This window comes from Gobio gobio (assembly GCF_949357685.1).
Source record: "Gobio gobio genome assembly, chromosome: 8".
In the NCBI taxonomy this organism is placed as follows: domain Eukaryota; kingdom Metazoa; phylum Chordata; class Actinopteri; order Cypriniformes; family Gobionidae; genus Gobio; species Gobio gobio.
The window spans coordinates 53,525,645-53,538,658 of NC_137114.1; the positions used below are offsets into that span (position 1 = coordinate 53,525,645).

General features: G+C 41.0%; 1 protein-coding gene across 5 annotated transcripts in view; it reads right to left on the minus strand.

The window, feature by feature from the left end:
- eif4g1b (eukaryotic translation initiation factor 4 gamma, 1b) overlaps positions 1 to 13,014 on the minus strand; it is a 67,876-nt gene that overhangs the window by 40,751 nt on the left and 14,111 nt on the right. For 2 of the 5 annotated variants that reach the window (XM_079824316.1, XM_079824315.1), the window contains exons 2-6: positions 11,581 to 11,719; positions 11,225 to 11,302; positions 7,756 to 7,788; positions 6,572 to 6,592; positions 6,052 to 6,252 (exon numbers count right to left, since the gene is read on the minus strand). In XM_079824316.1, the coding sequence (XP_079680442.1) occupies positions 6,052 to 6,252; positions 6,572 to 6,592; positions 7,756 to 7,788; positions 11,225 to 11,302; positions 11,581 to 11,673 (426 nt within the window). In that variant the 5' untranslated portion in view covers positions 11,674 to 11,719. The remainder of the gene's footprint in view (positions 1 to 6,051; positions 6,253 to 6,571; positions 6,593 to 7,755; positions 7,789 to 11,224; positions 11,303 to 11,580; positions 11,720 to 13,014) is intronic. The other 3 variants (XM_079824319.1, XM_079824318.1, XM_079824317.1) reach the window with 2 other exon arrangements.

Below are 13,014 nucleotides of genomic sequence, written 5' to 3' on the forward strand. Positions count from 1 at the left end.
TACTCTTTTTAGTCTAGTCAAGTTTTAGTCGACTAAAAGTCTGAGCATTTTAGTCTTATTTTAGTCAGAATTATCTATGACTATTTTCGTCTAGTTTTAGTCGACGAAAACTGATGACATTTTAGTCAAGTTTTAGTCAATGCAAATTGTATTTTAGTCTCTTTTTAGTAATGCAATTCTATTTAACCCAGTCAATGTAGTATAAGTACGTATTATAGACAAAACCAAAATCTTCTTTTAGCCAAACCCATTTCAAACAAGGTTATCTTATTATATTATTGTTACCTTAGACTCAAGAATACATCCATTCCAGACACGGAAGACGCTCTGATTTGAAGTTACAACATATTTATTTTACCAACTAAACATGTTAAAAGGACACACACATACATTTAAATAAAATAAATAAAAACATTGAGATGTCTCTTAAGGTTTGTGGTGTTTTTTCCTGTGATTTTTGTGGCCACATTTTTCCCCATCTATTTCCACAACACCCGTTTTATTTTCCACTTCAATAAAAGTTTTTCCAAATGTCTTAATAAGAATAAATGCATATTTAATTTAATAATAGGAAAATAATATCCAAATTATTATTTAATTATTTAAATATGTATAAAATTAGACCCACATTATAGTTAAAATGTTTTTCTGTCTTGTATTTTATCTCAAAATAAAGGATGTAATTTTATTCCACATGGAAATGAGTGGAAATAAGTGAATATAGCCTCTTATTCGCTTATGAGGTATTCATAATGCAGCGGTTATTTTAACATATATAATTGCTGCCGTTATAACGGCACATTTCAAATGTTTACGTGCTTTTCTTTCTTTCTTTGAGCGGTGATGAAATATCTTGCTCTTGTAAATACTTACCAATATTTCAGTAATAAAAGTCTAGATCTTTAAAATGCATCCAGATAACAGCGAAGCACAACCGCACGGTGCTCTGCAGTGGCCAAAAAGGATATAAACCGTGAATTCTGAAGTGATTGAAAACTCAGAGATGTGGATTCAGACGGCACCCCACGACCTTGGTGTTTGTCAAACAGTAATTCAGTTAGGTAATTCGGCCGGAGATTTTTACACGGGTGGTGGGAGAAAAACACTGATATTCTGTATTAAGACGACAATAAAATCACTGACTAGCCCCTGTAAATGATGAAGACACCTTACGACCGCAGGACAAACAATTACCGTCCGAATAGGGCTTACGAACCCCGACTGGCCGGCCAAAGGACCCGTTCACTCACCGGAGACGCCGCGCGAGTGGGGTTTGAAGAGAGTGATGTCACCTGCGTCTGCGCAGTGAGACCTGATGCAGCCCCTGAATGAGACGCACAGAAATACTGCAAAATAAAAACACGACTTTTCGTCTCGTCTCATTTTCGTCAACGAAAATGAAGAGACATTTTAGCATAGTTTTTATTTTGTGAACCACATTTAGTCTCGTTTTTATTCGTCATCGTCACATGACCAGCATTTACGTTGCGTCTCGTCTCGTTTTCGTCACGTTATAAAGGTTCGTTGACGAAGATATTTAGTCATACTTTTCGTTGACGAAAACAACACTAGTTGTGTGTGTGTGTGTGACACATTTGAGCAGAATGTCCTGTGAAAATAAATAAATGAAATAAAGAACAAGAAAGAAAGAGCCGTGTTATTATATGCAATTAATGCTTAAACTAGGCATGCTCATAATTAACCGGTTACAGTACGAATTGTATTGTATTGTTTTAAAAAGTAATTTTTCAACAAACATTTGCTGATTGTTAAAAAAAATAAGATTCGTTTTTTGAGAGGGAAAGAGAGAGAGACTATAAGTCACATTTTATTATTACATTAATGTAAAACACTGGTAAATAAAGCGAAATGTGTATAAACTATAGGCTAGTTTAGGTCAGTTACACACTAATACGTGTTCATTTGAAAATGCGAATTTTTCTCTCTGTTTTGGCCGTCTGTCCACACTGAGACGTGTTTTTACTCACGAAACAAAGCTTTTTGAAAACGTAGTTTTTGTTAGGGATGCACCGGTTGACCGGACAAAAATCGGAACCGGACTGTTTTCGCTTCTAGCGCGTAGGGATGGCTCGATACCACAATTTTGTCTTCGGTACGTTACCACAATCTAATACCGAAGTCCCGATATTAAATCGATACCATACAGGGTCTGAATTTTGATGCGGGTATTGCGCATAATTTTACTCACTCTCGCAAGTTTTGGGTTCATGAAGCGGGTAATTACCGCAATGTTTATTATTAAATTAATCAACAAAGACAGTCACATCAATCAGTCATTTGGAAACTTTTTTGTAAGTAATTTCAGCATTACTGCGCGTCTCCATTGCTTCTGGCTTGAAAAGACATCGCACCTGCACTATAAAAGCAATCTGCGCGCTCAGATTCAACACTTTCACTTCCGTTGCGGGACAGCTGGCGGAAATCACTTGCCCACGTCGATTTTATAGCATTTCGTAATACATATGGGATGAGAGCTCTTTGAGAGAGAGTTTTCTTTGCGCTCATGCCAACAACACACACACACACACACACACACACACACACACACACACACACACACACACACACACACACACACACACACACACACACACACACACACACACACACACACACACACACACACACACACACACACACACACACACACACACACACACACACACACACACACACACACACACACACACACACACACACACACACACACACACACACACACACACACACACACACACACACACACACGCCTAAAGAGCTCGCGCATTCCAAATTTAGTTGTTTTTCCTCAATCAAATACACACAAAATTATGTCAAAAATGTCAATCTTTAGTGAGTAGTTGCATAAACACAGTTGGTTATGTCTTTCGCGGATGTAAATAGTGCAATAGTGTTTGCGTGCAAATATTATGAGGTCTAAACGTCACTGGTTGAAACGAACGCTGGAGATTTCTTTATATTTAAACGATACGATCTTATGTATGTGCGTAAATCAGTGTTAAAAGAAAAATGTCTAAATTAGATCGTTAGAATTATGCACTCACCTGTCGATCTCTTAAGGTCTTTACAAGTCAGGAATTAAGTGACGATGCTTGGCAAGGTTTGATGGTTCTTCAGCAGTTTTATAAGCAAAGTAACTCCAAATTTCGTCTACTCCTGTCTTTATTAATGAGTTTAGTGCGTGTTGAGTGAGATTCAACTGCTGTATTCATCTTGTTCTGTTGCCACATTTGCCGGTTTCGCGTCAGTTTGGGTTTTTTTTTCTTCTCCAATTCGTTGTTGAAATATAATAATTTATACACAGTGTCTGTCATTTTCATGACAGGTTTATTTAACATGCATAAATATCAAGACATCACTAACAGGTTAAGTAAAATATAATGAATATATAGGCTAATATAATGAATATAACGGCTAATATAGAGCATATATTTAGTGAAAGAGTCGATTTCTCTAATGAATAAAATTCTGTGGACATTGAATGACTGCATGAGGAAACGTTAAATGTGATGCTAACATTACATGACATTTTTTAGTTTACAAGCAGTTATATATCGCCGTTGAAACACTGATTTAGCGATTACAGCACATATATACATGACAGTAAGTTGTAATGTATCCTCAGCATACCTTCAGATGTTCATTCATGTTTATACTTTAGTAAGAGACGATCGATCGCCTTCACAGATGATCGCGTCGCGCGGCCGCTTGAACTGTGATCATGAAGTGATCAGTCACGCCACATAGAGCGTCAAAACGGCATTTATCGTTTGAATCTCGTGATAAAATGGACTGAATACTTAATATGTTCGTGTGGGAACTCGGATTGAAATGTGTTCTGCGCTTCAAACAAGCCGACTGTTAACTGTTAAAGATTGCACACGGAAACCGTTCGGTAACGTTACACGCTTGCACTGAACCTACCCCCCCCAAAAAAACTCTCCGGTTCTACGCGATTCACGTAAATGACCCAATTGACCAAGAAAACGGCGATTGTCGCCGAAAAGCGACAAGTTTGCAGGTGTGGTATCGCGACAGACACGTAATCGATATCAATAAAAAATGCATTCGATAAAACGTTTGATCTTTTTTTTTTCTTCGTCGGAAGAAACCAGAGGTTGCGAAGCAAGTTTGGTTGCATAAACAAAGGTACTCGCTCTGTGGTAACCAAGCAACATAGGGAGTGAGAGGCTAACAGCCAATTGTGTAACTGTATCCTATTTGGTTGCGCCGTCTTGTGTTGGATTAATTATTCAGTAAACAGAACCGGCGTGGAGTGAAGAATGGAAAATAAGCGCCGCAGCGAGCGAGGAAATTGTTGATAAAACAGGAAAACAAGTCAGCTAGCTGGTATGGAAGTTTTTTGGATTTTATAAGTCTGACCGTAGTCAGACCAATGTCGTCTGCAAATTATGCAATACTGTCGTCCCTTCCAAGACTGGTAATATCACACACTTGTTTTACCAGGTTTGTTTAACTCGTGATATGGCTCCGCAGCGCAAGCCTCGTTCGTTTAGGGATGTGTCGTCGCGCTCGCCGTTGTGCTATTCTTGACTTTGGCTGAATCCGAAATCGCCCCCTAAACCCTCAATCACTATTCCCTACTTTAATCCACAAAGCATCTAAACGGTAACATTTACAAAGAAATTACAGAAGCACTGCACCTCAATGTTAAGAGATAATTGTTAAGTGTTCATTGTGATTTTAGACTTGTGTTTATATTTAAATTATTTGAGTGTTTTGTTGCCATTTCTGCCTTTATAACTGAAGGGATTATAATCAGAGGAAGGTTAAGTTTAAAATAAAAATGTTTAAATGTAAATTTTTTCTCCTGGTCCTTATATTAAATAGGTCATACAAATATCAATAATTATCAATATCGACCGATATGAAACACTTATATCGTGATACAGTTTTCAGCCATATCGCCCAGCCCAAGCACATACGCCTATATTGCAATCATTCGCGAACATGTCTCTCGTGTGTTACAAATGAAAACTGTAGAACTGAGGGAAGAGACGGGGAAGGAAGAGCCGCTTTCCTGCGCGAGCTGAAGTTGCGCGAGCTTTCCTCTCCGCGCCCTGCACAAGTGCAGATAGTGAGCGTTTGTTCAGCTCAGCTTCTCACGTGTTGGATCGGATGAGAACGAAACAGACTAACTTGTGACAAAGCCGAAATACTACTTTTTGTAAAGAAGAACATGCTGCACTTTAGAAATGAAATACTATCAGTTCTGTAGCCTATAGGATGATCATCTTTATTTGGTAACACTTTAGAATAATGGTCATTATTTAACATTAGTTCACTACATTAGTTAACATTAACTAATAATGAACTGCACTTATAAAGCGTTTATTAATCTTTGTTAATGTTAATTTCAACATTTACTAATGAGAGATAACTGCATTATTAAAATCTTGTTAACATTAGTTAATGCACTGTGAACTAACATGAACCAACCATGAACAGCTGGATTTATATTATCTAACGTTAACAAAGATGAACAAATACATTAACAAAAGTACTGCTCATAGTTAGTTCATGTTAGTTAATACATTAACTAATGTTAACTAATGACCATTGTTCAAAAAGGGTTACCTTTTATTTTACCTTAAAATTACATTGACTTAATTTCATTTAAAAAGCACCTGCTGTAGCATCTTAGTTTTTTTCGTTGCACTAAACATTATTTGAACAATTACATACTTTGGTTTTATTATTTAATTTGACTGGCAAAGACTTTTTTTCTTTACACTGAAATTAAAAACAAATGCTGATTTAAGTAACATCTTTGTTTGGATTGCAGAATATGCAGTTGTTGCCTTTAATTTCACACAAGTTCAACCCAATTCAATTTCCTGTTGATTTCAGATTGCGGACTTGTTTTCATTGGCCAAAAGCCAATTTGGGCTGTTATACACCAAATAAACATCTTGACTAACTAAACTGACTCATCTAAACGTTCGAGTACTCGATTACTCGACCACTGTTGCCCATCCCTACTACATTATGGATCTACGTGTGATTTACCTGGCCAGGTATATAGTAAGCCGTGCCTTGTGAATTCGGGAAGCTGATTGGCTGCTGGGGAATCATCATCATCTGGGAGGGGCCGGGCTGGAACACATGTGGGGGGCGGGCTCCGTGCTGGGGAGGGATGGGCCGAGGGGCGGAGCTTGGCTGAACACGCCCAGAATTGGCGGGTAAGGTGGGCCGACCGGTATAGTACGGCTGAAATGAGAAAACAACAAGATTGACTATTTAAGAAATAAACACTGATGACATCAGCAGATCCAGTGTTTGATGTTGGCGTCATTTCTAAATCAAAATTTACCAGTCACACATTTACACTACTAAACACAATTCAAATTAGGACACTGTTAAAAAAATAAGCATGTGCCGCAGTAGATATCCTAAAAGCCGAACGACTGTCCTTTTTTCAATATGCGGTTTAATTTGGAAATGTCATATTACGAAAGTAAAATTGGTTTTAAACTTTGACTTTAAAGAAAGATTTTAGCAAAGGGGAAGAAAAATATGTAAGCATTACCTGCAGTGACCTGAATCCTCCCTTCAGCAGCACCACACACACGCACACACACACACACACACACACAGCAGAAGAGCGAGAGAGAGAGAGAGAGATGAAGAGAGTGTGTTACCCACAGCACAGAGAGTTAAAGGAACAGCATGCAAACAAACTAAGCACTTTAGCACTGTTGAGATGATACGAGGGCCAGAGACATACTCTAAACAAGCACATACAAGCAGCAAAAACACAGTTCCTGTCCTGGTAATAAACCCTCTCCAAAGGCTGATAGAGTTCCCTTCATTAAATCAGATGTGTTATTAATCAGGTAGCTCGATAGAAACATGTCAGGAGTTTAACTAACTTGCTAAGCAAAATTGTTGAGGTAATATAATGTAAATAAATATGATTAAAACCACAGACATTTAAAAACCCTAAAAGTAATAAAACTGACAAAAATTACACAACAAATGACTAAATTACTTAAAATTCAATTCAAATTCAAATGAGAAAATATAAAAATGAAAACCAATTCAAAATATTAACAATTACTAAAACATAATAAATGACAAAAACACAAAAATACTAAAACTTACATTAAAAAATATAAAAAAGTTCATTCAAAATATTAATAATGAATAACATTTTAAATATGAATAAAAATAGTCACATTAAAAAATATAACAAAAACAAATACACAAACTAAACCTATTAAAATGAAAACAGAAAATATAAAATTCAATTTTAATAAACACTAAAACCTAAAAGAAAATACTCTAATAAAATCTAATAAATTACAATTTTAATTACAAACATAATTACTAAAACTTAAACTATAATGAAAACAGAAAATATTAAAGTTATAACTAATTCAAAATATGAATGAACACTAAAACCTAAAAAAAATTATTAAAAAAACTAAAAATGACAAATATGCAACAAAATTACTAATTTACACTAAAATTAAAAAAATATAAACATTAAAACCAATTCAAAACATTAATAAATGGTAAGACTTAAACAGTCAAATAAAAATGAAAACAAAAATTTAACTAATTTAAATTTAAATAAATGCTATAATACCCATGGAGAATTCATTCCATGTGACACTGATGTTTCAGGTCTTGTTTAATGTGTGTGTGTGTGTGTGTGTGTGTGTGTGTGTGTGTGTGTGTGTGTGTGTGTGTGTGTGTATGTGTTAGTACCTGTTGCGGTAAAGCTCTAGGACCTGAGGCAAACTAGAAAGAGAAAGCCACACATACAAGTCAAAGGTCAAGAAACTGAAGCAACACCAGCCACAAAAGCAGAGAAGAGATGGCATTTTCCCAGAAGCACCTCAGTCGCACGAGTCTCACACACAATGAGAGGTCAGGAGGATGCAGGGCTACCTCAACCGCACATGTTTGTGTGGTATTAACTCGCTGCTAACATGTCAGGCTAGTTATTCAACGACTATGATTTAGACAAAACTCCCATGAATCTTAAAAGGTTTCTGTAGGGATCCTCCGTTGAGCAATCTCCAAGATCCACAATACTGAAGCAAGATTCACCAATGCAAGGTCTAAATGAGAGATTAATTTTGCGAGCTCTTGTTGTCTTATGACTTGTTGACTTTAAGTTTGATTCATTTATAAAAGACAGTAGCAGTGCTGATATTGTAAAAAATATTGTAAATAATTAAACGACTAAGCCTCTTCACGACTAAGCCTCTTCACGACTAAGCCTCTTCACGACTAAGCCTCTTCACGACTAAGCCTCTTCACGGCCAAGCCTCTTCACGACTAAGCCTCCTCTCGAACAAGCCTCTTCACGACTAAGCCTCTTCTCGAACAAGCCTCTTCACGACTAAGCCTCTTCTCGAACAAGCCTCTTCACGGCCAAGCCTCTTCACGACTAAGCCTCCTCTTGAACAAGCCTCTTCACGACTAAGCCTCTTCTCGAACAAGCCTCTTCACGACTAAGCCTCTTCTCGAACAAGCCTCTTCACGGCCAAGCCTCTTCACGACTAAGCCTCCTCTTGAACAAGCCTCTTCACGACTAAGCCTCTTCACGACCAAACCTCTTCTCGAACAAGCCTCTTCACGACTAAGCCTCCTCACGACTAAGCCTCTTCACGACTAAGCCTCCTCTCGAACAAGCCTCTTCACGACTAAGCCTCTTCTCGAACAAGCCTCTTCACGACTAAGCCTCTTCACGACTAAGCCTCTTCTCGAACAAGCCTCTTCACGACTAAGCCTCCTCTTGAACAAGCCTCTTCACGACTAAGCCTCTTCTCGAACAAGCCTCTTCTCGAACAAGCCTCCTCACGAATAAGCCTCCTCACGAATAAGCCTCTTCACGACTAAGTCTCTTCTCGACCAAGCCTCTTCACGACCAAGCCTCTTCACGACCAAGCCTCTTCACGGCCAAGCCTCTTCACGGCCAAGCCTCTTCACGACCAAGCCTCTTCACGACCAAGCCTCTTCACGACCAAGCCTCTTCACGACCAAGCCTCTTCACGACTAAGCCTCTTCTCGACTAAGCCTCTTCTCGACCAAGCCTCTTCACGACTAAACCTCTTCACGGCCAAGCCTCTTCACGGCCAAGCCTCTTCTCGACTAAGCCTCCTCTTGACTAAGCCTCTTCACGACCAAGCCTCTTCACGACTAATCCTCTTCACGACTAAGCCTCTTCTCGACTAAGCCTCTTCTCGACTAAGCCTCTTCTCGACTAAGCCTCTTCACGGCCAAGCCTCTTCACGACCAAGCCTCTTCACGACCAAGCCTCTTCTCGACTTAGCCTCTTCTCGACCAAGCCTCTTCACGACCAAGCCTCTTCTCGAACAAGCCTCTTCACGACCAAGCCTCTTCACGACCAAGCCTCTTCTCGACCAAGCCTCTTCACGACCAAGCCTCTTCACGACTAAGCCTCTTCACGGCCAAGCCTCTTCACGACTAAGCCTCTTCACGACCAAGCCTCTTCACGACTAAGCCTCTTCACGACTAAGCCTCTTCACGACTAAGCCTCTTCACGACTAAGCCTCTTCTCGACTAAGCCTCTTCTCGACTAAGCCTCTTCACGACCAAACCTCTTCTCGACCAAGCCTCTTCACGAACAAGCCTCTTCACGACTAAGCCTCTTCACGACTAAGCCTCTTCTCGAACAAGCCTCTTCACGACTAAGCCTCCTCTTGAACAAGCCTCTTCACGACTAAGCCTCTTCTCGAACAAGCCTCTTCTCGAACAAGCCTCCTCACGAATAAGCCTCTTCACGACTAAGCCTCTTCTCGACCAAGCCTCTTCTCGACCAAGCCTCTTCACGGCCAAGCCTCTTCACGGCCAAGCCTCTTCACGACCAAGCCTCTTCACGACCAAGCCTCTTCACGACTAAGCCTCTTCTCGACTAAGCCTCTTCACGGCCAAGCCTCTTCACGACTAAGCCTCTTCACGACTAAGCCTCTTCACGACTAAGCCTCTTCACGACTAAGCCTCTTCACGACTAAGCCTCTTCTCGACTAAGCCTCTTCACGACCAAACCTCTTCTCGACCAAGCCTCTTCACGAACAAGCCTCTTCACGACTAAGCCTCTTCACGACTAAGCCTCTTCTCGAACAAGCCTCTTCACGACTAAGCCTCCTCTTGAACAAGCCTCTTCACGACTAAGCCTCTTCTCGAACAAGCCTCTTCTCGAACAAGCCTCCTCACGAATAAGCCTCTTCACGACTAAGCCTCTTCTCGACCAAGCCTCTTCACGACCAAGCCTCTTCACGGCCAAGCCTCTTCACGGCCAAGCCTCTTCACGACCAAGCCTCTTCACGACCAAGCCTCTTCTCGACTAAGCCTCTTCTCGACCAAGCCTCTTCACGACTAAACCTCTTCACGGCCAAGCCTCTTCACGGCCAAGCCTCTTCTCGACTAAGCCTCCTCTTGACTAAGCCTCTTCACGACCAAGCCTCTTCACGACTAATCCTCTTCACGACTAAGCCTCTTCTCGACTAAGCCTCTTCTCGACTAAGCCTCTTCTCGACTAAGCCTCTTCACGGCCAAGCCTCTTCACGACCAAGCCTCTTCACGACCAAGCCTCTTCTCGACTAAGCCTCTTCTCGACCAAGCCTCTTCTCGACCAAGCCTCTTCACGACCAAGCCTCTTCTCGACTAAGCCTCTTCACGACCAAACCTCTTCTCGACCAAGCCTCTTCACGAACAAGCCTCTTCACGACTAAGCCTCTTCACGACTAAGCCTCTTCACGACTAAGCCTCTTCTCGACTAAGCCTCTTCTCGACTAAGCCTCTTCACGACCAAGCCTCATCTCGACTAAGCCTCTTCACGAACAAGCCTCTTCACGATTAAGCCTCTTCACGACTAAGCCTCTTCACGACTAAGCCTCTTCACGACTAAGCCTCTTCACGACTAAGCCTCTTCTCGACTAAGCCTCTTCACGACTAAGCCTCTTCACGACTAAGCCTCTTCTCGACTAAGCCTCTTCTCGACTAAGCCTCTTCTCGACTAAGCCTCTTCTCGACTAAGCCTCTTCTCGACTAAGCCTCTTCTCGACCAAGCCTCTTCACGACTAAGCCTCTTCTCGACTAAGCCTCTTCACGACTAAGCCTTCCTACTGAAATGCCGATGGGTTATGGATAAAAGACTTCCTGAAACAAGAACCCAGTAGCCCAAAGCAAGTGGGGAGTGCCGTACCTGTCGGGGTTGGGCTGCCGGGTTCATCTGTGGCGGAGGGGTGCCGAACACAACCGGGGGAGGACCAGGATAACTGGGCTAAAGAGACACACACACACCAAACAATTAATCGTGAGCAGGACTCAACGCTTACTTCCCCCCCCAAGGTGCGCCAAAGCGGAAATATTTAGGAGAGCATTAAAACTTTACGGGTGCAATGAAAATGGAGGTGTTTTTACATACAAGGAGACATTTACAAGCAAAGTGTGTATTATTATTTACAGGCCTACTTTAAACATTCCCTTGTGGTCCCTGGACTCCAGTCTAAAAAACCCCTGGGAAAGAGCACAATATATATAAAGAGTGATGTGTTTTACCTGGGACAGGCCCGGTGAGGGTGCAGGAAGAGGGGCGGAGGGGTGGGGAGGGGCGGAGGGGGGTCCTGACAGAGGCTGAGGTGCCTTATTCATTTCACCCGGAGCATCTGCATGGAGACGCAGCACCTACTGACAAAACCTGGATATGAGAGAGAATGAGAGAGAGAGTGAGAGGGAGACAGAGAGAGAGAGACACTTCAAAATAGAGCTGAATGATTCTGGTAATATACAGTGGAGTCATTGTCATTTAGAAATAAGATTGCATGGGTGTTGGAATTGAAATCGCGATCTTTTAACGATTAATCGTGCAACTCTACTTCAAAATCAAGCTATTATCCAGTCTTTAAAGAATTAGTTCACTTTAAAATGAAAATGTCCTGATATTTTACTCACCCCCATCTCATCCAATATATTCATGTCTTTCTTTCTTCAGTCGAAAAGAGATTTAGTTTTTTGAGGAAAACATTCCAGGATTTTTCTCTACATAATGGATGTCAATGGGAACCAACGGTTGAAGGTCCAAATCAATGCAGTTTCAAAGGAAGGGCTTCAGAGGCTCTGCACGATCCCAGACGAGGAATAGGGGTTGCGTCCGAAATCGCGTACTATGCGAGTAGGTACTACATTTGAATTTGAACGAGCTTCGCGACCGTTAAAAAAGTACGTTCAATAGAGTATGAATGAATGTAGTATGAATGTAATCTGGACGTACAACATCCGCCATGTTGTCATGATCATGTGACCTACCAGCGTCAGTTGCTTCCCATCACCTCCATTCATAAATTGTCTCCTGTCGCCTCATGGGATGGTAAAGTGTCCATCGTATGCGCACTTGCCGGAAATAGTAGGTCACCCAGGTACTTTTCGTTGACTGTTTTTCGCATACTATATAGTAGAGAAGTATTCGGTTTCTAACGCAGCTTGGGTCTTATCTAGCCAAACCATCTGCCATTTAAAAAAAAACATTTATATACTTTTTTACCCAAATTGCTCATCTTGCACCAGTGATTGCGTAATCATGTCGGAAAGGTCACGCTAGACATAGGCAGAAGTACCGCCCCCTGTGTTTACAAAGCGCTCGTGCGAAGACTAATACAAACATCCTTTAGCAAAAAAAGGTAAAACAATGATGTCAGACGATTTTGAAGTTGGAGATGGAGTTTTATTTTGGTTGAGGGCGTTTGTATTAGTCCTCGCATGTTTGCTTGTGGCGGTACTTCCGCCTACGTCTAGCGTGACCTTTCTGACGTGATTGCGTAATCCGTGGCCGTCGCAGAGCAGCGCAAGATGAGCAATTTAGGTTAAGAAGCATATAAATTAGGGCTGGGCAAATTAACGCATTAACGCGGGCGATTAATTTTTTCAGCTTAACGCATTAAAAATATTTAACGCAAATAACGCAGCGTCCGTTTTTATATCCATTTTTGCTTAGCG